The 27,500-nt window shown below is 40.6% G+C and overlaps 3 protein-coding genes and 1 non-coding gene across 4 annotated transcripts in view; 1 reads left to right on the forward strand and 3 right to left on the reverse strand.

The window, feature by feature from the left end:
* Positions 1 to 508: 508 nt before the first annotated feature.
* cep78 (centrosomal protein 78) lies at positions 509 to 7,167 on the reverse strand. The gene is made up of 15 exons (XM_030766518.1): positions 6,915 to 7,167; positions 6,388 to 6,557; positions 6,025 to 6,097; positions 4,880 to 4,983; positions 4,097 to 4,271; positions 3,755 to 3,868; positions 3,428 to 3,492; positions 3,003 to 3,110; positions 2,806 to 2,900; positions 2,643 to 2,685; positions 2,288 to 2,431; positions 1,861 to 1,938; positions 1,527 to 1,693; positions 1,300 to 1,438; positions 509 to 970 (listed from the first exon to the last, which is right to left on the reverse strand). The coding sequence occupies exons 1-15, from the start codon at positions 7,165 to 7,167 to the stop codon at positions 509 to 511; spliced, it is 2,190 nt and encodes a 729-aa protein (XP_030622378.1).
* Positions 7,168 to 7,496: 329 nt separating this feature from the next.
* trnad-guc (transfer RNA aspartic acid (anticodon GUC)) lies at positions 7,497 to 7,568 on the reverse strand. Its single transcript has one exon. It is a non-coding gene; the product is annotated as a tRNA-Asp (tRNA).
* A 4,112-nt stretch (positions 7,569 to 11,680) lies between these two features.
* gna14a (guanine nucleotide binding protein (G protein), alpha 14a) lies at positions 11,681 to 20,188 on the forward strand. The gene is made up of 7 exons (XM_030787803.1): positions 11,681 to 11,819; positions 17,179 to 17,363; positions 17,906 to 18,060; positions 18,584 to 18,712; positions 19,174 to 19,303; positions 19,450 to 19,603; positions 19,998 to 20,188. Exons 1-7 carry the CDS (start codon positions 11,681 to 11,683, stop codon positions 20,186 to 20,188), a joined length of 1,083 nt encoding a protein of 360 aa, XP_030643663.1.
* Positions 20,189 to 22,712: 2,524 nt separating this feature from the next.
* The window catches only part of vps13a (vacuolar protein sorting 13 homolog A), a 50,876-nt gene continuing 46,088 nt past the window's right edge, over positions 22,713 to 27,500 (reverse strand). The window contains exons 68-71 of the mRNA XM_030766994.1: positions 24,129 to 24,214; positions 23,768 to 23,891; positions 23,192 to 23,266; positions 22,713 to 22,803 (exon numbers count right to left, since the gene is read on the reverse strand). Of these exons, the coding sequence (XP_030622854.1) occupies positions 22,756 to 22,803; positions 23,192 to 23,266; positions 23,768 to 23,891; positions 24,129 to 24,214 (333 nt within the window). The 3' untranslated portion in view covers positions 22,713 to 22,755. The remainder of the gene's footprint in view (positions 22,804 to 23,191; positions 23,267 to 23,767; positions 23,892 to 24,128; positions 24,215 to 27,500) is intronic.

Here is a 27,500-nt window from a genome sequence, read left to right on the forward strand (position 1 = left end):
AGGATTTCCTAGAGCACACCCACACACAGGCGGCATACACAACGCAATCTTGATGTGATATACTGCACCATAACGCGTAACGTGGGCTCAACAATGAAATCAGCTAAACAACATTTTTCTTTAAAAAAAAAAGAAAAAGTTCACGCGATTGTGCTAAAAAAAACAGAAAACAAATATACAAATTGGCTGGATTGTTTATTGCATTTGTGTCGGTTTCAGTTGAAACACATTAATCATTTCACCGCGTAACAGTTCATGTATTTTCCACAAGTTACGAGTTAAACACAACATTTTCAGGCAATTGTACAGTTGGCACGGCCTTCGGTAAAACCAACAAACCAACCAATCACAGAAAAGTATTAAACAGTTAAAAAAAAAAAAGAACTGTCGATGGGTTTCACTCCTTTGTGTCTTTAAAAACGACACTCTAAGACAGCACAGGTGAAGAAAACAAGGCAAATAAGTGACTCTAAGTCATTGAGTTATTTTAGCACCGGTGAGTTCGTGACTATCGCCAAGCCAGTCCAGAGCCATTCAACAGCTCCTCTGTGGGGCTGATCCCAAACGCTCCCCCGTTCTGACTCAGGCTGGGCGCCTTGGAGCTGACGCTGTGAGAGCTTCTGCTGCGTGAGCCGTCGTCCCAACGAGAGCCGGAGCCCTTACTGCGGGAACTGAGGCTACACGCCGACCTGTCCGACCCAGGGGCTCTCCCGTTGGAGACTCCACTGCCACCTCCTCCTCCTCCTCCTCCTCCTCCTCCCTCTGAATCTGATGCCCCTCTGGAGGGAGGAGAGTACATCTCTCTCTCTGGGTCCTCTGGAGGAGCAGGGGAGGTGGAGAAAGGAGGGGTGGTGAGGAGAAGCCCCTTGGCCGGGGGACTTTGCTCCCCCGAGTCCTTCAGGAAGTCTGGATCTCCAGGGAATAAGGCACCGGACTGAAGCCCTGAGGGCATAGAAGGACCGTCTCCTCTCTGTAGATGACATGCAGAGGAAAAAACATCTTTCACAGAAGGGCTATAACATAACGCTCTCTTGTCTTCCATTACGTCACACTGATCTGTTTATTCATTTGGGAGACGCTTTTATCCAATGCGATTTCCAAGACAGGCAGAATACAAACTAAGCCTGATCAAAAACGAAGCGAGCTCATTAAGAATCCAGACTCAAAGACATTACGGTGGCTTTAGAGACACATAAAATGAACTGGCCCCATCAGTATGACAAACGCGGCACAGGATAGGAGACAATCAGGGATGAGTGATGTCAGTGTTTGTGACATCATCCTGACATCACTACTCACCGCCACATCCTCGTCCTTGTCCTGAGTGCTGTCAGTCACCCCCGCGACTTCCCTCCTCTGCGTTGAAGAGAACTGCGGTCGTCCCACCAGCCCAAAATCTGACTGGTGGATTCCGGCCATGGAAGCCAACTGGCCCAGCCTACGAAACGGGATTGCATATCCTCATGCCACTGAATGGAGAACATGACAACGAGGAACAGAGGCACTGGAACTGTGATATGCCTTACCCAGCATCCTTCAGGAGGTCCAGGAAGGCGTGAAACTTTTGGAAGGACGCTTCAATGCTGTCCAGCACTTTGTCGTCTTCTAAGACTGAGGAGCTCTGGTTTGGAGCCTGTAGCACCTCCGACAAGGAGCGATTCAACGCACGCAGGCGATTGTTTTCCAGCTCCAGCTGCAAACGGAACACGCAACCAAAGACAGAGAGTTAATGAGAGGGACGGACGCATAAAGGGAGACAGAAAGACATGAAAATGTGTCTTTTTTCTTTTTTTTTTTAAACGAATAGGCACTTTTCACTAAAAAACCACGTGTAAGAATAAAAGCCAAATGTCTGTGCACCTCTACCAGACGCGAGTTTGCCTCCAGTCTGGCTTTCCTCTCCTCCGCCAGCCGGAGTCTACACTCCTCCAGCTCCACCTGTCAATCAAAATACTCCATCATTAAAAATCACACTGACCACTCACGCCCCTCCTGAAACCACACGACCTGCAGCTCGATCTGACGCACGCCGTGTTAACACGACGCACGCCGTGTTAGCACGACGCAAGGCGCATTTTACATGGACGTGCTCTTTGAAAACATTTATTACGCGACTGTATCAAGATATAACAAATACAGCCATTTGAATTACATATCGTGTAACATATTCAAGGAGACATACCTTTGACCATTAATTAAGTCAGTGATGAAATATTCTGCCTGTTGGATTAACTGACCAATTCTGACCTGTTCAGAGGCACTTCAGACCCCCCTGTCTCTGCGGTACCTGGAGGCGATTGCACTGTGTTTGTAGGTGGCTGTGCTGGCTGCTGCATATCTTCCCCTGGATTCTCTGCATAATCTCTGAGTCACTCTCTGCCTCCTCGGACTCCGACTCCGTCTCCACGGTAACCCTGACTGACGTCGCGTTCTGAAGGAGAACACGTATGACATCACGCAGTGACATGGCACAAGTTGTACAATAACAATATAACTATATTTCAATAGGTTATTATAATCTGCTAACCAAGACAAACCAAATAATTATGCACTCAAAGATTAGTGCTTAAAAAAATACAGTTCATACAGTCAAAAAAAAACAGACACAGATTTAAAAAAAAAAAAAAAAAGATAACGTGTACCTGAAAACTATGATCTTGTGCTGTCAGGCCCGGCGGGGGACCCCTACACCAAAGACAGACCACGATTAGCCACATGACTGCATTCAGCAATTTAATGTGTTAAAATGTGAATTTTAAAACGTGTTCGTGAGAGGTGCTGATCTGGGCGGAGTTCTGATCTCACCTCTGTTTGCTTGCTCGCGCGGCTGTTCTCCAGGGAACGTAGCCAACAGATCCGGGACGGGAACGCTTAGTCGTCCCGCTGGTGGACGACCTTCTCTGAGGCCCTGGGGGGGGGAACACGTTTTTCAAAAAAAAAACACCATGTTAGAGAGAGGCATCTTTTCAGTTCATTTTTTATGAAAGAAGGTTATGACAGACGATACTACCTATCCTGAAGGTAGATTTTCCTTTTCCTGTAGTCCCGCCTCTTCTGAGGCTAGAGTGTTTTGGAGGGTCCTTATTGGCCGGAGGCTTGATCCATAGGTACTGCTACAGAAAAAAAAAAAAAAAAAAAAAGAGAGAGAGACAGATGCTTGAAAATGAGTCGAGAACAAATCAAACTCAGACTGGACAACCACTGCCCCATGCTGACACGCCACGATAAACTCTGCTCGTCAAGCTACGCCAAATCAGCCTTCACCTGATAGCACACACTTCAGTCCGGTATGTTTCAGTGAACCGTGACATTGGACTTTTGACATTTTGCGCTAGGCTGGTGGTTCTGTTTCTCTCGGGGTCTTACCAATGTTTCGTTCCTAAAATGAAAAGCAAAGTCGATTGCACTTGAGTAGAGAAACACAAACCTGTGAGTCCTGGCTTTTAGTGTTCATGAGGACATGTTTGATGACAGCTTTAACCATCTCATTGTCTGTGTCGAGAGAGGGACAAAAAAAGCTAAACAAACACAAACATACTGTTCTCTTAAAACAAAACAACAACAGCAACAACAACAACAAAGGTCAGCTGACCAGCTGCATGGAGGCAACAACCACACAATTTTTTAATATAAGCATGACAATTAAATATGTCTCAAACCACATTTGACACATCAAAACAGGTCCGTGATCTTGGTATATTCCACTCTGTTAAAAGTGGTTTGATCCTATGATCTGTGACTCATGGTGACTCACCCACTAAAGGATTTCTCCTGATGTCCAGTACACACACAGTTCTGTTTGTTTTGAGCATGTCCAGTAGGACTTGTGCCCCCTCGTTGGAAATGCCACATCTCTGCAGATCCACAGCTGGGGAAACGTTAACACAACCTCAATGCAACATTTATATTACGTCAAACAGTGTAAATCAAATGGAATACATCGGTTGACTCCATCAGCACAAATGGACGGACGCAGCATCTGGACTAGGCAAATAAAGCTCATTTTATCTACAGTGGATCAGTTAATAGATACCTTGGCGAGACCCACATATAACAGAATGCATATTTTGACATTTGTGACGGTGTACCCTCTGACCTTTCACCCAGAGGTCCTCGGTTAGTTCCTGGGCAAGGGCGGTCACCCCGCGGTCTCCGATCAGAATGTTCCCGTTCAGCGTGATTCTGCGGAGTCCACCCATCACCTCAAACTCTGGTTTCCTGTACCGCAGAGACTCCGCCCACGCCACGCTGTGCCTCCTCACGGCCTGGTGCTATGGCAACAACGGGGTTTGAAGGTCAGTTCCGACACGGCCAAAATCAAAGAGTATATTTCTACCTGTTGGCTTACTGGAATCTTTCCACAAAACCTTGATTTATTTCCTTTTTTTTTTAACTATTTCACTTTAGTCAGCAATGCAAATGTAAGTTTGTTTTAAGAGTGAACCTCATAAATGTACATTACACAGTCAAAAAATAAATTAATAAATACAAAATGTGAAATACATGTGCCCATTTCCTTTCCAGCCACTTCAGACAAACAATTTTGTTCTTCAACGTGGCCATAAATGACCTTTAACAACTGATACAGCATACTAAGTGCAATATGAAAAAAAAAAACACTAGAGGGAGGTGTAGAACAACAATTTCCCTACTTCCAAATCTCATCAGCCTCACTGTGGCAGTCATATATAACAAGTGACATATAGTCAATATTTTGGAGGAACATACACCTATAATGTTTCCAGAGACCAAGGCTAATAGCCAGGAAACATGTCATTTTTCAAAAATTGAACCTATAAAGTCCATTAAAGAGAGTATGACTGCATGGCCCACATTAAATATCCACTCATGAGATTCTGAAAACGGTTGTCGAGCGAACCTTTATGATCTCGGTCATGTGTTCCGCTCCACGCCAGGTGATATTACAACACGAGAAATCAACCGTCCTGATGGAAGACGAGTACTTCACACTCTGGCATATCACTGAAACCAGACAGAAGCGTTCATTAGATATTAAAAAAATAAATATATACACACACACACACACACACACATACATACATACACATACACACACACACACACATACACACGCACACACACATATATATATATGTGTGTATGTATATACACACACATATACACACACACACACTCACATATATGTATGTATATGTGTATATATATATATGTATATATGTATGTGTGTGTGTGTGTGTGTGCATATATATCTCATGATAAATACAGTGACATCCATTGTTAGGAGCACTCACGCATTTACATTTACATGTATTCATTTCACAGGCACTTTTATCCAAAGCGACCTGCAGGCAAAGACAGAACCCAGGCCTGTGGCTGTCAGGCAGCTGTCGGTGGTATAAGGGCCACGGCTAAGTTCAGTCAATGAGAAGATACAGGTACAAAAAAAAGCTAAAAGAAGGTAAAAGAGAGAACTACAGACAGATACAGACAGATAGAAACAGTGCTGATGAACAGGGACAGCAAAAGTGAAAGAGAAGAAGCTGACGCCCAATGGGTGGGGTGTAGCGGCGATACCATTTGGGATGTTTTGAACAATCAGCCAAAGAGCTACACTACTGCAGTAACAAACAGAGTGTGTCTGTTCCACCAACACCTAAAGCTATAATGTGCCATTTGAAATAGAGTACTTGAAAGTGCTGAGTAGTGCCCACCACAGAGCGGCAGGAAGTCTATATTATAAAAGTATACGGACGCAGATCAGCATAAGCATCAGCAGAAAGTCTTTACGAGGTACTGCCAGGGCATACACATCATAGAGAGACCAGTGATACAGCAGAACATGTCGTTTGTGCCGTCAGTCAGTAGGCAAGTGTTCGAGGGCAAGGGGGTGGGTTAGTTCACAGCTGCGGTGGACAGAGTTTTGCGGAAAAGATAAGTCTTTAGGAGCTCCTTAAAGGTTGTGAAGCAGTCTCTCTCTCTCTCTCTCTCTCTCTCTCTCTCTCTCTCTCTCTGTCTCTGTCTCTCTGTCTCTGTTTAACTTACCTTCCAACCCTTCATCAGCTATTGGACAGTGGGCCAGAGACAGGCTTTCCAAAGACACGCTCTTTGCTATACCCTGAGAGAAAGACAGGTGAGAGACACTGATAGTCACTGGAGTGTTCACTGCAGTGGCTGAAAATAAGTTTGCTTAAACTGAGCTGCACTGAGGGAAGAAAAAAGTCAATATTTATGAAACACAATCATGAACTGATCATTACCAGTTCACCACATATCAACATAAAAAAAAAGCTTGTACTGGTTCCATCTTAAAGAGCCTTACACGAACACGGGCACACGGCCACTACTGGGTTAGGGTTAGGGTTACCTCGATTTAGGGTTTTGGGGTTTTTTGTTTTTTTTTTATACCTTTGTGAGAATGATCAGATCCCTCTCTCTCAGAGGAAGCCCCTGTAGGTGAAGCGTTTTGAGGCAGGCAGACAAAGACAGACACTTCTGCATGGCCTTACACAGCTGCAATGTCATGGCTTTGGAGTGTACAGCTGGAATCTTCTTTCTGATGGATGACTGATAAAGACCTGAATGAATGAATAAATAAATAAATAAATAAATAAATAAATAAATAGCAGCTCAATTATTTGCAAGCTAGTCATATGCGTCCATAAACAGTAGGCAGTGGAAACACATCTGTATGTAGTAAATGTCGAGAAAGTAAAGAACTCATTCAGGTGTCAGCTTTTCATTAAGCAGCATATGACTACTGTATAAAATACTTTTAGAAAAAGGTAGCCAAGCAGCCAAGCATTTTCATGTACCATTACTTGGATATAAATATAGATATTAACATTATCAATATTAACACTGTTAACATTAACAGTATTAATTATTTATCCGTGTTGAGGCTGTGTAATTCCTGTCCTGTTCCGTTTACTAACCCTGTGATCCCAGATTTGATAGATAGCTGCTTCTGATTGCAATGTGTTGGAGATGTTTGTTGATGGACAGGGAAGCTAGTATGGGCGTCCAGTCCGACAGCGAGACAAGGTCTCCGTTGAAATCCAGCATCCCCCGACTCAGGTTCGCTTTCACGGATGGGAGAGGGGCCAAGCCTTGCGTCGCGCATGCGTGGTCATAGTAACCCTCGAAGTTTAGCGCACCTCGGCGTCTTATTTGGACTGAGTCCAGCATCGTGAGGCTTTACAGAGTTCTAGTGCAGTAACGAGAGAAATGATTATGTTTAATGAAGTATCAACACACATAAAACGTCATGTATAAAGTAGATCTTACTGCTCAGACACATAGGCATATTCTACACGCACTCCTGCAAGCTTATAAGTGAAGCAAGACTAAGCATCTATAGCTCACACGGTAAAATCACACACACACTTTCATTTTCCAGCAGTCCCTATGATATTAACCGTGTGTATCATCTGTGTATTAATTAGTACACTTATCGCGGTATTTGGCGGGTCGGCTTTCAACGACCAATCTCACAAACAATCAAGAAAACAATGTTACTCCCCGTCGGGGAATCGAACCCCGGTCTCCCGCGTGACAGGCGGGGATACTTACCACTATACTAACGAGGAGATAGCAAAACGATGGTAGCACTGGCTTAAGACTGTTCCTAGAAAGACAACCGTGCAGCTGAAACACATGACTGCTTATGTTTTAAAAAAAAACTTACTACCAGTTGACTTCATTTACAAATATATGAATATTGCAAATGCAAACTACTTACTGCATCAAGAAAGTTACACATAGCCTCTAACGCTACACTTGCTCAAATAGCACATAACTCCTACTAGCACACACAACAACAACAGCCTCTGCTAAATTACCTAAGCGAAATTAGTTTGGCTACAGCAATAAGGAAAAAGGCCGAGCTAGTTTCACAGATTAACACAAAGAAATTAGCAATAAGCACAGACGACAATGCACAACAATATATCCAAGGTAAAGTAACTTAGCTAGTGTTATCTAGTTAACAAAAACTAGCTAACAACACCAGTTAGCGCAGCGACACTGGCTAACAAACAGACAATTCAGTTCTTAGCTGTCTAGTCCGTAACACTGTTTAAGACACAAACAAGCAGATGTAACGTACGTTTAGGTGCTTTTAAAACAAACCAACACACCTCACGTATTCACTGATGCTACTATACGTTAGTTTGCTTGGCTGCATTTGTTGATCAGGCAACCGTGGGGGCGTCCCTGTTGTCCCTAGTTTATCTACCGCGACAGTTTGAAAACCAGGGACCAGGCGGTGACGTCATTGACAGCTAAAACGACGGGGCCCATAACAGCATTGCACAAAAACAGAGGAAACCTTCACAGCTGGGCTTTTAAATCATTCCGGGCATCTAAATACTTATGAAAGCTACATTATAATCAAAACTGCAGAAGCGTAACTTAGATTTTCAATTCAGAATGAAGAGTATACAGTCACTTGTTTCATTCCAGTGGCAAAAATGTATAGGACTACTTCGTGGAGTTTTGAGAATCTTGATTAATATGATGTGTTTGTGTAGGTCTAAGGAGAATCACCAAACCCACCTGCACTTGTGCGTTTTGCCATTATTCTGCTCCGATACAGCTTCTATACAGTATTTTCTATGTCTAATTAAAAGCATTAAAAGCTCTCTCTCTCTCTCTCTCTCTCTCTATATATATATATATATATATATTATGTGTGTGTGTGTGTGTGTGTATATTAGATTAAATTGCCTGCTTTACCGAGCTGCCATGGAACTGCACTTGGATGGCCTCGCAATCTCGTCCTTGGTTCTAACGTAGAAATTTCAGTTCAGTTCAGTTCCGTTTCATTAATCATATGTAGGGTTAACACAGGGTCAACGGAACAATGAAATGTGTTGGATGAGAGAAGCAGGTCAACTCAGCTATAAGAGCGCTAGTTGTATGAAATATAGAACGTGAGAGAAAAATATTTCGATAAAAATGTTATGAACTATAAATAAAGTATAACACTATGTGCATGTATGAAAAAGAGGATTAATGGGTAAAGCTAAATTGAAGAGTGTACACAGCACTATTGCACATAGGGTAGGTAGCAGTCCTGGTTCAATAGCAGCAGTCATGATTGATAGTGCATTAAACAGTAACCAGTGCTGAGAGTCAGGTCAGCAAATATGCAATGTGGAATATTTAGATATGTGAGCTGTGAAGCCTGATGGCCTGGTGGTGAAAACTGCCCTTAAGTCTAGTGGTACGTGCAGCCATGCTCCTGTATCGTCCGCAAGATGGTGACAAGGAGCACAGTCTGCGTGCTGGGTGGCTGTGGTCTTTGATGATGCTGTGTGCCTTCCACAGGCACCGCTGGTGGACGATGTCCTGGATGGCACGGAGTCTGTTGCCAGTGATGCGCTGTGCCGCCTCCACCACCCTGTGTAGTGATTTACGGCTGTGAGCAGCAGTGTTTCCATACCAGACTGTGATGCAGCCCATTAGAAAGCTCTCGATGGTGCACCTGTAGAAGTTCGTGACAATGCTGGTGTTCATGCCAAAATTCCTCGTCTTCTCAGGAGACAGAGCTGCTGGCAAGCCTTCTTGACCATGGTGTCCATGTGGAGCGACCGGGAGAGGTCTTCGGTGACGTGGACACCGAGGAACTTGAAGCTGCGGAAGCTGCTTTCCACCTCAGCATCACCAGTGCGGGTGGGCAGGTGTCCACCCCAACGTTCAGAAGATTTACATAATCAATGCTAATGAATCAACACATCCCTGGTGATCAGATCTCTCTCTCTCTCTCTCCTTAAACTGTACATTCGGCGTGACCTTATGTCACTTTCCTCTGAAATGTAAAGCTTTAGTGGACCTTTACATCGAAATGTACGCCCCAGCCTTAGATTTATGGTGTGGTGGGTCCACTTGGTTGTTACGGCGGAGGTAACGTTGTTTGTTCTGTCATTGTTCATAGCCCCCCAGCTATCAGCACTGGTTCTTCACTTGCACGTTTGATGCCCCTGTTCAGTAGCACTGTTTCTACCTGTGTCTGTCTGTACCTCACTCTTTTACTTCCTTTCAGTTTTTCTTGCACTTGTATCTGGTCTAATACTGAACCTAGCGGAGGAACTTGCACCATGGGACAGTTCCTTAATGGCCCCATGCTTGGTTTGTATTCTGCCTCACTTAGAAGTTGCTTTGGATAAAAGCATCTGCTAAATGAATAAATGCACTGTAATGTAATTTAGGTGTGATATATTCTGATAACAGTTAAACATTACTAATAAGTGGAAAAACTAACAGGGACCTTTTCATTTAGGAACACATGTAAAGCTCGCAAGGTTTTTAAGATTTTAGCCTCATATAGACTTAGATATGACATTTCCTGTCACTGTGGGTTATTTTCCTTTAGAGTTACAACAAACGCTCCAGGCCATTAGCCTGTACTTTACTGTTGACTTTACCTCAGCTTTGGTTCTGCAGGTCTGCTCTGCATGTCCTTATTTAAAATCATGAAAATTAGTGTCCTCATCCACCAGTCTGTTCAATTTGCTCTCCTCAAATCTTTACTTTCACTTGGAAAGTAGTTGTAAATGTGTTTTTTCCCCTGTTTTGACTAAACAATGAACTTGAACAACCAACACTGGCACTTAAAAAAAAAAAAGTACCATAAATTTCAAAGTGTCACCACATCCCCTTACCAGACAACGTTTCTGTATTTCGTATGATCAAACCATAAGATTTTAGCAATAAACACTTTTTTTTTTCAAGCAGTATCTATAAGTGACTCGTGAGTGAAAGTGTTTAACCATTAACCAGATTATTTATCCGAAAGGGAAAATATATTTAATTCTCAAACCGATCGCCTACTTGTATTTGGGTTATAGTTTAAAACGCACTAAACGCACTGGAGAGGTGGAACGTATCGTCATTTACTGAGCTCCATAATATTCAAATTTCAACTTTAACTGTGTACCAACGATATATGAGATTTGTCCATTTTACAATCTAAGTTCTAAAGAACCAGTCAAATTGCAGACATGGAGGCAGACGGAGCACTGTCTCATTGGCTCAGGCACCTGTATTGTCTGTTGTCTGTTGTCTGCTGTCCGTCCATCACTTTCAACCCCTAGCGCGTAAAACGTAGCACACTGATGTCTGCGCCCTACAGTGCGACGTGGGGTAGAACACATGGACTCATTTTCAAAGTTATATAAGCTACTTCGCTCCTCGTTTACATAGTACAAAGCAGAAAGTTTCACCCGGCAAATGACCACTGTGGCCACGCATTTCAGGGAAACGTGTGTCGTCATCGGTTCAGGCTTCGTACACAATATGAAAAGTGCCCCGCCTTTGCGAAGATGCGTTACTCGACAGTTCGGATGGATGGGGATGTGATGGCAAGTCAGGGTCAAACTTCAGAATTCTGAACAAGTGAAACTGACCAAACTGCCACCGCAAAGAGATGTTGGTTTCTGTGCGTAATTAATCATCCAAATTCGGATTCGTACTTTTTTTTATTCACTATGTGCAGAGGCTCTCCTTGGCAAGACAGCTTGAAATTTCAACCAAGAAGCGCTGTCGGACTGTAAAGAAGGACTGCTTCATGAGTACTTACCGGTTATTGCACAACACTAACGGGAATTGCACTTAAACAGCTGCTGTCTCCCTAGTTGAGGTATCTCCGTCGTTAGTTCTGTTTAAGATAGGCTACAACTTTTCTGGGTGCAGGTAACTTATGTTCATCATAAAGATGATGGCTGGGTGTTGCATGTCCGCCGAAGAAAGGGAGTGTCAAAGAATTAATCAAGAAATTGACAAACAGCTCCGTCGGGACAAGAAGGATTCACGAAGGGAACTTAAACTGCTTCTATTAGGTAAGCAATCGTTTCAGCGGCAAAGAATGGAGCTATTCGAAACACCTACACACTCATTCACATCCAACGCCCTGTTTGGCAAACAAAATTCAATTGTGCTTTCAATCTACAGTAACATTAGCTGCTTGTCATTTTCTGTTGACTGAAAATGGGTGAACAAAATACATTATGACTTTGGATATTCATTTTGTAAAATACGAACGAATTTGCAACAACATTAATTAATTAAACAAATTGTAATGAATAAATGCATAGGCCTATGTTTTTGATCTTATTGTGAGGGTTTAAAGGTATGTGATATGAAGTCGCCATTATTAACAACAGTTACTGTCCACATATCCTCAAAGGCAAAGCTTGTGGAGGCCATTCAAAATGGGAACCTTCTGCGTTGTTTAGTTTCATGGACACCGTTTCTTCGTACTGTAGTTTCAGGGAGCCTATGTGCCACAGACGCTCTCTGTATGGAAATCCATGCAAAGCATATGTGAGCGTGCACTAAACAAACTTTGCTAAAGAGCACACGCAGACGCAAATACGCACCATCAGGTATAATGTGTGTGCAAAAACTCTCTCTCTCTCTCTCTCTCTCTCTTTCTCTTTCAAGCTCTCACACATGTCATGCGAGAAAAAAAGCGAGGAGAATTAGGACAAACTATTAAGTACTCTCGTTCTGCAGCCCTGAATAATCATCAATTCTGAATCAGCGTTTTTTATAGGCAGCGATGCCAAACCGGAACTGACACATTTTTTGACATTCAAAGTATGGTTGGAATGCAAAAATCAAACAAATTTTTACAGCTGCTCCAGACAGCATGTATACAAACATTCCTTAGATAAACAAGCATGTCTCCTCAGAAAGTTCTGAAGAGATAGACCATGTGCATACAATATTGTTCATTGTCTTGGATTCAACCCTATTTCATGAGCATCTTTATGGGAGGCAAGAATAAAACTAAATCTTTGAAATTGTGGAGGCACTGATCACTCACCACAAAATGGTATGTTTGGGGTATAAGCTTATGGAAGTGATCAAGCAACTTAAAAAGGATGTATTGCTCTTCTGACACTGTTTTTTGGAAACTCTGGACAAAATAGGCTCTTTCACTCTGAGTGTGTCTTTCTCCCAGGTTCGGTTAGAGGTATGAATCCGCAATATGAAAATAATCTGCTCGTATTTCCCCGTAGCTGTGACACACACACACACACACACACACACACACACACACATACATACATACAGACAACGCCCTTGTGGTTTCATTATTTCACTCACTGGGCACATTAACACATAAGTGATCTCCTAGGACTCTGCTCTGGCCGAAAGGTCAGTATTACAGCGTGGAAACGGTGTCAGATGTGAAACATTACCAATCAGAGGCGACCACCAGCAAGCAGGCAGGAAAGGAATGGATAAAAGTTAAAAAATTAAATGAAAGTGCAACAATTGTCCCCAAGTATGCAAAGCTGATTCATCAGTCATCTGATTCCACATATTTACACGCGGTTCCAGTTACTGCTCATGTTGTTAATGTTTGTGAACAGTTGGTAAGAGTGGTTTGATTGGGTTCATACTGTGCCATTAATCACCTGTTTGCTCTTAAAAACGTCTGCATTGTGTGCCTGTCAGAAACACGTTACAATGTAAACTCAATCTCTCAGACTCAAATCCAGCCAGCGTGCCTACCCATTCAGTAATTATAACAGTGTCTCTGTTAATTACAACCTCATAGTGATAGAGGCACTCAGAAGTTGAACTTTAAAACGCTAAATGTCCTCTACTGGAGATCTCTCTTTAAGCTTTCCTCATGTGGCTCTCCTAACAGTGGTTTTGGTCTTCTGGGTAAAGAAAATACCAACCGTATGACAATACTGTTAAATACAAGACTACCAGATGGTTTCCTGTATGACCGCATATTCTCTCATTGTTAGTTGAAGAATGACACTCTCCGGTTTGCCAAAAGCTCGTTAAATTTGTGCGGTGAATTTAGAAGTGTTGATGTTTGATTAAAAGAGAAATCCGCGGTCTTGCGAGATTCGATGGTTAAAATATGTATTACAAATGATACGCCTGTGAATACTTCTCTTCAGAAATCTACTTTTGGGGAAAAAATTCTGGATTATTATGTCAGACATCTGAGGGATTATTAGCTCAAATAAAGAGCTGGGTTTTTTTGTGGTTCATTTGCTTGTCTTGACCATGTATGTTGTAAATGAGTACAGGGAGCATTCTTCATGGAATGTCAGCCTGAGGCGAGGGGGGGGGGGGGGGGGTATGATGGTGGTACCTGCAATGGAACTTTTCCCTCTTTTTACTGGTTTGAGCCCCTGTGTTCTCCCTGTGGTATCAACATAATGCTAATTCATGCAAAATTACAGGGAACTGAAAAGGAAACCATTCAGTTATTAGAGGCCGTTGACAACTACATGGATTTATTTCAGTTACGACAGATAGAGTTATGTGAAGTGCAATATGTTGTAAAGTTATTAAGAAAGAAGTAAGCAGGACTGTGTGATGGGCTCAAAAAACCGTCAGTTGTTGTCTCTGTGATTCATTAAGTATGATAAGAGTAAAGGACATGTACAAAGCATATACAATATAATAGGACTTATTCACTGGGAGAGCAGACTCATAATTTACTTTACATCTAACCAAGTTTTTTTCTAGCACTTAAACGCTGTTTCTTACAATCCTATGGAGTGCTGTTCTAGCATTTAAACACTGTTTGCTGTGTTTGGCATTTGTAAATCTGACCATGAGAATTTTAAGCATTTTTAACTTTTAATTCTACATGTTATGTATAGAACTACATACACAAACACATATGTCTCCACTCTGCGAAACACTCACATTTGTTTAACAGAAGGTCTGTGTTGTCAGAGGTACATGGAGGATCTTATGTGCTGTGCTTGAAATGTGTGACTGGAGTGTTACTGGTACCAGTGCTATTAGACAGAGGTACAGTGAGACAGCTAGGCTTAGACCAGCCATAAAACTGTCAAACAAACCGAGACCAGCAGCTTCTCCTAGACAGGAGAGAAAAAAAGACTCCACATTGAGATCACACACACACACACACACACATCATATACACAAACCACACAAGAATGACCAGTCACTCAGTCTTTTGAGCTGTTGAATAAAAGCTGTAATAGACAGTGAGATGTTTTCATTGTTTGCATGGCCGTTCCTTTAGATATAATGGCGGTGCGTGAATGATTCTAACGTATTATGACATATCCTCTCTGACGGATTTAAACAGCCGCGTATTCTTCACCACACGCACGTCACGTTCTGGGACCTCGTTAGTGCTGTGAGAGTTGTTTTTTTGGAAGTCAAATGAATTCAAATGAAATGTGTCTCCTCTAAACAGATTTGAAAACAGGTGATTTGGGTAGCTTAATCTCTTTGAATATCAATGCAGAGAGAATGTCTGACATAGATACGTGTGTGTGTGTGTGTGTGTGTGTGTGTGTGTGTGTGTGTGTGTGTGTGTGTGTGTATTTGTGTGCGTGTGTATTCGTGTGGGTGTGAGATCCCGGTGGCTGTGTACAGGGTGTTTTCACTGAAACAATATTTTTAACAAACTTGGAATGGAATGATGAATACCCTGTATTGACACATTTTATGTTGTATTATTTTATACATTCATAGCAAATTCACAACTACTATAAAAATGGCAGTAAAAAGATAAGGAACCAAAACGACAGTCATTCTCTCACAATGTGATTATTTCACATAATTTGATATTAATAGGACAAACTGAAACAAAACACACAAAATAGATGTTGCAGATGAATTAGAGAGAGAGAGAGAGAGAGAGAGAGAGAGTTAGGATGCTGGTATACAATTATCCTGCACTTTGGAACCAGCACTCACCAGTTGATTTCTTCTCTACCTGTTCTATTTGCCAACTTGTACGTTCAGTATAACAACAGAACAAGACCTTTGAGAACTGACCTTTAAAAACTCTCCTCAAGCCTTCTTTATGATTGCAGTGTTATACTGCAATAAAAAAAATCGCCAGTAATTAATAATCAGACCCTCGTTGATCAAACAATACTCAAACGTAGCATAAATCGTTAGTGTCACTTGAGGAATCCATGCTTTGTTTTAACTGAGCGCTAGTCTGGGCAGTCTTTCAGATAATTATCGCTATTAGATATTTCGTTGGATGAACAAACTGTAAACCTCAGTTTTGTGTTTGGGTACCAAGTGACAGTTCTTGAATAGTTGTACTACTACAGGACTTGCACTTGGTTCTGTTGATGTAACACACCTGCAGAAAGAAATGGCCTAAAAAGCTGCACAGGGGTGAGTGACACACATAGATTTTGTGTTCGTTTACGTTTGTAAATATCATGTCAGATTGGGATGAAGTAGCAGTGTCTGGGGTCATGCGTAGAGCGACAAAGAATCTCAGATGGTTTTGACGTTGAGCCAAGCGTAGCAGTGCCGCGACAGCAAAAACTGCGAGCACAACCGTCTGAACACTTTTTTTTTTTTTTTGCGCTAATGTAATAAATTTCCATAGCGCATTCGAAAGCGTGCTCTGTCCAGGAGCTTCTGCGACACAACTTTTTTTTTTCATGAAAACAGGCACGAGCAATTGATATAATCATACACCCCTGTTCGACCGAGATAAGAGATCAAGGAAGTTGTAGCCGATATGCCAGCTTAGATAAAATTGTTTCGAAACCGAGGGGGGGGGATATGCGTCCGAACAGAGTGAGTAAAAGGTGAAGAAAGAGAAAGAGGGAGCAGTGAGAGTAACAGAGGGGCCGCCTGGTGAGAAGGTTGTTTAAATTGTTGGATCAGCAGGAAATTCATCTTCACTCTCTGAGGTAAACAGTTAGTGTTCGACGCCTGTTGGCTCGCGCCTTGGAGAGGTGATATGACACCCGACGCGAAGAATATTTTCCCACCCAGAGGACAAAGAAACGAGGGAGTCTACAGATGAATCATAGAGGAGACGTGCTCAATCATTCCATTCACAAAAACCATGACTTAGGTCTTTCTTTTTTAAATAAAATCCCTATTTGCATATTATACTGTTCTCTGCCTACAGTTTAAACGAAACTAAATACTTGAGTCATAATTAAATCAGCTGTCTTCACAATATTCCTGTAAATCAATGTACTCTTACAAGGTACCACAGAACGCTGTGTAGTGCTAGCAGAAAGGTCTAGCCATTCAGTTAACAGTAGGAAACAGCGGTGTCTTCTCACTCTGGCTGCCCGCAAACAATGAAACGGCCCTCCCTTAACAGGATGGTTAGCCCCTAGTTTTCTCTTTCTTCCCACTAACCACAATTCTCTCTCTCTCTCTCTCTCTCTCTCTCTCTCTTTCTCTCTCTCACAGGGACTGGTGAGAGTGGAAAAAGTACCTTCATTAAACAAATGAGAATCATTCATGGCTCAGGATATTCAGAGGAAGACAAGAGAGGCTTCACCAAGCTGGTATACCAGAACATAGTGCTGGCCATGCAGTCCATGATTAGAGCCATGGAAACGCTCAACATTCCTCTGGCCAATCCGCAGAACTCAGTATGCACTCTCACATGCAAAATATGCAAATCTGCAACGTTTTACAGTTTAGTTTTCTGAACACTGAATAATGAACTAGTTTATATTACATAGGAATTGTACTTATGAGTCGTTACTTCAAATATGTAATTCATTCACCCTCGCCCGAACTCACGCACAGTCTCGGTTTACACTGCAGCAAGATGTCATTTAGCGATGTTACGTTATGAATTCTCTTTTGGAAATAGTGACGTAGACGTTCTGTAAAGCTGAAGGAGAGATATAAAAATAGTACTTGTGTTAGCATTAGCACATCCTTTGGCTCACACGATATGTATTACAGTATTAATTACACGGCCATTACATTCCATTTATTCACTTTACTTTGTTCATAATCACTTTTGCAATAGCATATCTCAATTACACTGCATTCTAAATACACACACAACCTTATTGGATGGTTTTGCTGTAGTCCTTCATTGCACATTGCTGATTGGTCCCTTCGGGCATGTCTGCTCTCTGATTGGTCGACCTTTTTTTTACCCCCACCCCCCCACCCATAGAGCTATGCTGGTTTGCTGAATGAACTTGAGGTGGATAAGGTGATGACTCTGGATCCTGAGCACGTAGACGCCATCAGGAGCTTGTGGAACGACGCTGGCATTCAGGAGTGTTACGATCGTAGGAGGGAGTACCAACTCTCTGACTCAGCCAAATAGTTAGTGGAGATGTGTTTTTGTTACATGTTACGAAAAATAAATGTAACTTTTAGTCATAAGAAGTCCAGTTTATCTGTAACATTAACAATGTTACTCACTGCAATGTAGCCTCATAGATTCTGATATATAAGATATACATGTTTAGAGGAAGTCTCTCTGCAGATGTGCACTGATTTCTCTCTATTTTTCACCAAAAACTCATGCAAGTATTTCCTCTGCCTAAAGTTTGACATGACTTAAAAAAAAAAGTGGAAATGTCCTCACACACTTCAAAAGGTTTTTACTGGAAAAGCTATTTTTGTTGTTGTTGTTGTTGTTTTTTTTTTTTTGTGATTCTTCTGAAACAAACTCTCTTAGTGCAAAGATTAAATTAGATTAAATTAAGATTAAACTAAACAGATAGGTCTTATACCCATAGTTCCATTCCTGCTGAAGAAGCTAAAAAAGTTTTTTTTTTCTCTCTCTCTCTCTCTCTCTCTCTCTCTCTCTCTCTACTTTTGTTCTTTGGCTTGTGTGTCCTAGTTACCTCAGTGACCTGGACCGAATCGCAGTCCCAGGTTATGTGCCCACCCAACAGGACATCCTGAGAGTGAGGGTTCCGACGACGGGGATCATCGAGTACCCCTTTGACCTGGAGAATGTCATATTCAGGTCCACCACAGGCCTTGGATTGCGCTACAAAACCTTAAAATCAAAAAAATTCTTTTGCCAAATGTCATAACATTGTTAAAAGAGAGTCTAAACATCGGTAGATAACAAAATGAAGACGTGCAGTTTCGGAAAGTAAACAGGAAGCAAAGAACGAGACGCCCGATGTGAAATTTCAGTAAAAGTAAATGTCTTAAAGACAACAGTATGGTCGCCATTGTGCAATGCTAGGCTAGGCTAGTTTATGTCTCACGAAAACACACTGCATTTGGTTTATCTCGTTTTATGCCCGTCATCCATGGCCTAGAGTGAAACTGACGTGTCTCACTTAAGTGTCTCCATTCACAACGCTCGGTTACAAACTAAAGAAAGTGTAATGCAATGTTTATGCTAGGGCTACCACAGTAAAAGCAGCGTTTCTTTTTTAACATTTCATTTCTCTCCTCTAATCTTTCTCTTATCAGAATGGTGGATGTGGGAGGTCAAAGATCAGAAAGGAGGAAATGGATCCACTGCTTTGAAAACGTCACTTCCATTATATTTCTCGTGGCCCTGAGTGAGTACGACCAAGTCTTAGCGGAGAGCGATAACGAGGTGAGTCACAGTTACCCTCAGAAACACAGTTCCAGTGACGTGACGTCCACTCTCTTTCAGACATGTCGGTAACTGTCGTGTTCCAAGTTCCACAAAACTACTGTCTTTAAAAAAAAAAAAAAAGATATTATCTCTTTGTTCACCAGAATCGTATGGAGGAGAGTAAAGCCCTGTTTAAAACCATCATAACGTATCCATGGTTCCAGCAGTCCTCAGTCATTCTCTTCCTCAACAAGACTGACATTCTGGAAGAGAAAATCGCTTATTCCCACCTCGCAAACTACTTCCCAGAGTTCACTGGTGAGTTCACAGCTACGAGTTATATCTATCTATCTATCTATCTGTCTATCTATCTCTCTCTCTCTCTCTCTCTATATATATATATATATATACACACACATATGTATATAAATTGGTTTTGTGTGTGTCTGTGTGTATGTCTGTTTCTATGTAGATAGGAGTCCAGAAGTAGCATCATAAGTCAATAGTTTCCTTGGTAACATTTCTCACAAATCTGTTTTTGTTCTTTAGAAAAGTTTAGAGTTGAGATTAAAAAAAATGCATGAAATAACAGTTAACAGGGGCAGTGAAGTAACAGAACTGCCCCTGTGTGCAGTGCATTGACTGTCAATATGCTACAGAGTGCTGTAGTAGAAAAAATCTGCCCTGTTAAGTGTGTTTTCCTTTTGTCCAGGGCCAAAGAACGATTCCAAAGCAGCCCGGGAGTTCATCCTGAAGATGTACCAGGAGCAGAATCCGGATCAGGAGAAAACCATCTACTCTCACTTCACCTGCGCAACAGACACTGAGAACATTCGCTTTGTCTTCGCCGCGGTCAAAGACACCATCCTCCGACACAACCTGAGAGAGTTTAACCTGGTTTAAACCAGAGGTCGTGGCGGTCACACCCTCACCTTATTTTTACAGGGAGGTTAGAGATCAAGTTAGGCGATTAGACTGAGGTAAGCAAAAGCGTCAGTTTCCTGATAGAGATTCTTGTGTGCTGTAGCTTTCTTCCTTGACGATATGGCCGATCAAATGGAGAGACAAGAATCAAGTGTCGCTGACTGGGGGCAGAGAGGTAGGAATGATGTAATACGACAAAAGAAGTTTAAAAAAAAATAAACATTTTTTTAAAAAAAGGGTCACTATGAATTAGAAGAGACGGTGGTGAAATGTTAGAAACTGGGGCAAAGTTTACATTTTTAGATGTATACTGTCTATTTTCTGAGTCATCTTTCAAAAAGATGAAATTAGTTTTTAGAAGAGGATGCAGTCTCACATTGCCTTAATCAGAGTGTTGTTGTATACAGTCTGTCTGAAGTCTTCATCTAAATGTTGTCCTGTGTAGGTTTTTTTTCTTTTTGACTGATTGCTTTAGTGCTTAATGTCTTTAGAACATGTACAAAATATTTGAATTTTCTAAGAGCAATAACCGATTTCTACTGTTTAGTCTTCTAATGAGAAAAAAGGACAATATTACACACATTTCTGACTCAGGTCATAGTTATGCAGTGTGTTCATTCCTATCAAAGAATACTGGCCCTCAGATGTCTCTGGGGCCTTCAGAAAAATGAGAGCAATTCTCAGGATTTAATACTAAAATTCTACCTTTTTATTTTATTTTTACCTTTTTATGCAAACAATTCTGGTGAAAAATCATTGTTCAGCCCACACTATTCTCAACACTCAAGTTCTTAGAATTTTTTTTTTTTCCTTACAGTCTAAGCAGATTTTTATTTTAAAGCAGCGTGTATCTGCACAAGTTCAGCGTAGGTAGAGTAATCAGTACAACATAAAAGGCCCATGTGATATTTACATCTTCTGTAAACTGTGTTTGTATTTATTAAATAAAATATATATTACACGGCACTACATGTGTTTGACTTTAACATTTGCATTTGCTGGGTGTAGCCCTGCTGTTTGCTGGGAATCTCACTATTGAAAATGGCTGTTAATTCCTTAGATCAATGCTCTCTCAGTAATAACATGACAGTTTTACATTCTGTCTGTATGTATAAGCCAGGCCTGATGAGTTAACACTGGGTTCGAATGATGTTGCATGCAAATCCAACACCGTACCAACGTCCCCCCGAGTGGAATATTAAGTGGAATTTTTTGACTAAGACCACTGAAAACTGGGCTATATATTATGGAAGACTGTTACCAAAAAAAGCAAAAAAAAACAAAAACGGACATCATTAGAACAGGTGTATTAAATAAGTCTCTTTATTAAAAAAAAGAAAGAAAGAAAGAAAGAAAGAAAGAGAAACAGGCCAGGAGCAAATGACTGAACTCCAGTGTTTTGCAGAATGATGAGTGCAAATATTACACAGAGAAAAAGAGATACATTCCAGTACTGTTAACGAAATCAATCATTGCATATCTTTTCATTCAGTCCCTTTAATTATTCTTCTTACTATTAATATAGTTATCATTATCATTAACATTATAATTATTATTAGAGTTTTTATGTTTCATGATGTTTAAAGGTATATCCCCACGACTGGCTGCATAGAGATGCTGAAAAACCGTTTAGCACAAGTACGAAGGCCATTCTGTATTTACCAGACAATACTGTCTATTAAACAATACAGATACTGCACGCATACACTGGAGACCACAACAAAGAGATTTTCATGCAAAAGCCATCAAGTAGAAAAATATTCCAATTTTGCACAAGCGACCGATATAATAATAAGTAGATGCATTTTCAAAATCGCACCGTCGCGCGACAAACCCCACTGTCGCACGACAAACAAAACTGTTCCCCCGTTTTTTATTTTATTTTATTTTAATAAAGTAAAATAAAATAGTATTTCTTTACATTGTTCTAAAAATAAACCTTAATTTGGCCGTAGGAGAAAAGCGGTGAGTCTTTCGAGAGGCGAATACACAGTATAACGTGATTCTAAGAGACGCGTGGAAACCTCTGGAAGGAGGACGGTTTAGTTTTCCTGCATTCACAACAGATACATTAATACAGAGCAGAGCAGAGCAGTGTTCTTGGCACTTGACAATTTAGATTAAGGAATCAGAGTGTAACCCGACACCGTGTACTGTGTGTCTCCGCGGTATATTCAATACCAGTCTAGATGTTTCTATGATACATTAACAGGCGTGCGCCCGATGTGACATCGTTTTCCACCTTGTGAAGGCAGCGAGTGTTTTACAAAATTAATGGGTTAAGTTGTTGATATAAGTACACTGAAGTACACAGTCCTCACTTTTTTAAAACACACACACACACACACATACACACACACACACACACACACACACTCGTGCTAACAGTCAATGTGAAGTACAAGTGCGCTGTGGTGATTAAGTGTTTGCGTAGAGAAGTTGAAGTTGAATGGTGTTCTGCATGTCAGAGTGGAAGGCACACACAGTAGAGGAATATGTGTATGTGTGTCGTCCTATCTTCTCCTTTGTTACTGTTGGGGCCGCCATTATTTTGGTAGGCTCTCTCTCGCGTCTTCCAACTTGGCAAGGACCCACTGAGGGAAAAGAGCCAAAAAAAAAAGAAAGAAAAAAAAGACAAAAGGCTTTAACAAGAACTTGACTCACCGCTAGGTCCATGCAGATAAACTATACACAACTAAACAGCTATATATTTTATTACTATATGAAGTTTGGGACTTGCTAGTCGTAAAGATTTGCATTATTGCTCTTTCCATAAAGAAATCACAAAGAAATTTCATGAAGTAAACTTGTCGGCGGATAAAATGTTTAAACAGCAAAATGGACCGTTATTTACAATACCCGGTCAAGAGTTTTAAAATATTATTCATGTAAGACATACCAGGCCAAGTTAAAGGATGGCCAAAGCTTGCGAGAGGAATCCGTTTACAGTCTGTATAAAGGAAACTCGGCGCATTATCATACCTTGGCTATTTCTGGAGTCTTGAAGTTGATGATCTTTCCAAACTCTTTGGCATGAAACACAGATTTGACTCTCTCCTGACAGGGAGGGAATATAAACAGCAGAGACGTTTATTACTCTCAGGAACAGATCCCGTTAACAAGGTGTGAGGTTAATATCCAACGTTAACTCAGGGCACAGATTATGAATCCAAAGAAAATCTTGTGACTTGGGTGAAACAATAAGGATGACAAAAATGATTTTTTTGCATCAGTCAAATGTGTGTCCAAAACAATGAGTTTCAGTCTCTGACCCCAAAAAAGGGCAGATAATTGTAAAGTTATCATAAAATTCAGACTGTGAACGAAAGTTTAAATCGGATGAAACAGCTGCATACTCTGGAAGTCCCAGTTTTCTCGACAGAACCGTTAATAATATTTTGGTAGCTGGTACATTAATGAGATGCAGTCATATACAGATGTGTCTGTCCAGGGTGAAGCTCATTTGAACTGGATCGGGAGAGAGAGAGTACACCGTGGTGAATCTGATATTCAAAGTCTATTTGGGTGAATAAACATTTATTCAGACAGTGAATGTACCTTTGCTTCGATTCGCAACCTTCTCCCCCCCACAATCACTGGGTCTTTGGTAAACTCGTCAAAGAGGTACTGCCATTCACACGTTAACTGGCCGAAAGTCCCCGTAGTCACAAAAAATATGCCCCTGGAGATAGAAATTTCAAATCAAACCGTAAATGTGACAGTAACGCAATAGTTCAAATCACTTTCTTAGAGACAGATGGACAGAAATTCTTTCTGGATATGCTTAAAGACAAATGAGCTCATTATTAGACTCAGCTGTTAACTGGAGTCCTCTTAGTTATGCTTCATATTCACTTTAGTAAAATCTAAATTACAGAAACAGAACGTTTGTGTCAGAATGTAAAATGGCATCACTCACCTTTTTGTGATCATCAGGAAATCGGAATCGTTCACCTTGGCGTGAGCGAAATATCTGTACTTTGCAAACCGTCCATTTTCGATTTTCTGTAACAAGGCAGCAAAGGTGGAATGATGCACAAAAGCTGATCAACAAATAATGTTTCTGGCAACCATTTTGGAAACTATTTATTTAATTTATTTTTATTTATTTATTTATTTAACTAACTCTACGCTATCAATAACACGACACAAACCGAATCTACATGATAAGCTGTACGTTCAAACACCTGCATAGCTACACAGAGAATGGAAAAATAGATTCTACAGGAAAACAACTGGAAACTTCTACCATCATGTACAGCTAAAAAAAAAAAAAACCATTAGAAACTGGATTTTGTGGGTTCTATCACAGGGTGTTGTAATGAAATAGGAAGTTCCAAAGGATTTCACATGAATATGAGGAGTATAAAATGAAAACACAGACCATCCGTTGAAAAGAGATGTTGATGTGATCAGGGCAATAATGGAGGAAAATCTTTATAATGTTATATTAATGTCCCTCACAAGTCAAATTCAGGAAGGAAAAAATTCTCGGATTAGTTTTCTTAATGTGTATAATTCAATCAATGTGTTCAATACTGAAATACTTGCATTCATATCGTATGAATAATTTCTTACTTCAGTATGACCTTAAAACAAACCAGAACAAAGCAAAACAAATAATATCTAAGTCTGCAACAGTTTTTAGAGTTATAACGGAGAATTAAATCCATTACACGGCAACATAATGTTTGATACCAACCTCACCCTAAAAAGAGATATTATTAAAAGAAATATTATTAACAGCTCCAAGAAAATAAATGTGGAGAGTATTAGATACAGATAGACTCCACATTTCAATTAGATTATAATTAAATACAAGTGAACTCCATATCATTGCCAAAGTTACATCACGATAACCACATGTCATGTAAGAAAGAAAGAAAGAAAGAAAGAAAGAAAGAAAGATATAGTTTCAATCTGTTGTTCCTTAAAAAAAATAAAACAAACCAAACAAAAAAAAAAAATACTCCATATTTCATGACTTCCAGTAACACTCTAGCTCCGACTTCTATCAGGAAGTCTCCTGCAGTTCAGTGGAGCATCATGAACCATGGGATATGGATAAAGGCGTAAAGATGGGGTGATGAATGATTTGCATGCTAATGCAGGACATGGGACATGATCCATGAACTCAGTTCATGAGGGATGAGGATGAGTCAGTGAAAACAGATGCGTTTCAACCAAGAACTTTATTCATGAGAGGGACTCGGGTGAGGATGTCACAACATGAAGGTCAGATACATGAGTCATAATGCAACTACAATAACAACAAAAATATTGACAAATATCTATGGCATCTGTGACTAATTGTTTTTTGGGGGTTTTTTTTACAACTGAAAAAAAAAAAAAAAATCTCTGTGATTGATTCTTACTACTGATGATCATACATGTGAAATTTCTACCGGCATACACCCTGTTTCATGAGATAATATTGCATATCTGCAGATGACTTGCTCACGCCAATTTGGTAATGTATTTTTAATAAATATAAAAATATGCAGTAGGGTTTCATTTAACTATGGAGTTTACATTTCAAAAGATGTGATTTCTTCTGGCCAATTCACTAAAGCAAAAATTACCCCAAATATTTAGCAACCAAATATAAATATAGAAATATAATCGTAAATATATTTTTACCTATCGTGTTTTAGGTTTCTATGAAATTGGCAATCGAACTGTCACTCGTTCCACTACTTTACTACGGTAATGCACTTAGTGAACGTGCTTTAAAAAGTACAGTCAGGCAGGGTGTAAGTCTGAAAAGCTTCTACCAATCAAATAATATATCTTTTCTAGCTGTTCTCAGTTTCATCGTCACTGTCACTTGTACTCCACTCAACACTGGCCACCAGCTTCTGCGAATGGGACAAAAGAGAAAAAAAAAAGGGCAAGGATGCAGTCAGCACTGAAGACAGCGGTCTGTCAGACCACCGTCACGCTCAAACAGGCTTTATCCAGAACTAGAGAACTAGAACTAAGAGAAGTCCTGTAGTAAAGTGAATTCTAATACAAACAGATGTGTGTGCAAAGCTCCACATCTGACAAACGTCTGCATGCACCTCTAAAGCTGTCTACTTCTCAGTGCTGTTCCAAAGGGTAGCTTCATTATTAGTATTATTATTAATATTATTATTATTATTATTATTATTATTAGCAATTCTGTTAAGTTAGCAGATGAAAGGTAACAAATTTTGTGGCTGGTGGTGAGCTGGTAGACTCACTATAACCCTTAGCTTTCAGCTGAACAAATTTTGTTGAACAGAGCCAAATTTGACTACGCCACTTTATCCCATTGTAGTATATAAAACCTGTGTGGCTGAAATTTAAGGAGAAAATTCACCAAAAATGACCACTGATTCAGCTAATTAAGGTCCTAGCTAGCATGTGAAAAATAGTTAAATGAGTGTGAAATTTGGCCTGGGCTATAAACCCTGCCAAGATATGGATCCTGTTTACCTTTCATTCACAGTGTAGCTCAACAATTTTGGTGAACTATCCCCAAAGTGAATCTTCTTGCTTTGAGTGGGCTACTGATCTCTCAGCAAACTCCATACTAGCAACTGATGCTAGCTAAGATGCTAATCTTCCCTCTAACTCTTCTAATCATCTAATTCTATTACTGACGGTAATACTACAGCTAATTCTCTTACTAACAGCTATTCCAGACCAACAATGGAGCAAACACAAAGAGCACAAGGGGAAAACCCAGGAGACAGTTGACATTTTCGAGTGTTATAACAGTCACAATTAACCTGAACTGGGTGCTACGTAAAATACCTACCACCTCCATTCATTATTTCCGGTACAGCCAAATTCAAATGATGAAAAATAACTCTCACTGGAACTAATTTTAGCACTAGACTAGTTTATCTGGAAGAGGTTGGTTACCGTTTGAGTAATAAATCAGCGCGAAATGTCAATCATCACCCGACAAATGAAATATGTTCGGAATGAGTCAGACTGTCTGCGTTTTCTTCCTTTCAGTTTCTTATGGTACAAGCCGCTAAAAAAGGACAAAATAAGATTAAAAAAAAAAAAGAAAAGAAAAAAAGGAACAACTCAAAATGACTTTTTACTGGCAAACAACTGGAGATGTTAGGCTATAGCATCTCCATGACACGCCAAGGAAGCACATGGAAGTATTTGCAGTAAAATGAATAACAAATGTTTGAGGTCCGATCAAAATTATGATCATCATATAAAACTCATGAATGGTGTCCATTGTTCTGGAGACAGAGCCCAATGCGGCGTATGAAACGGAGGGTATTCCCCAACTACTACATCATGG

The sequence above is a fragment of the Chanos chanos genome, chromosome 1 (genome assembly GCF_902362185.1).
Source record: "Chanos chanos chromosome 1, fChaCha1.1, whole genome shotgun sequence".
NCBI lineage: Eukaryota > Metazoa > Chordata > Actinopteri > Gonorynchiformes > Chanidae > Chanos > Chanos chanos.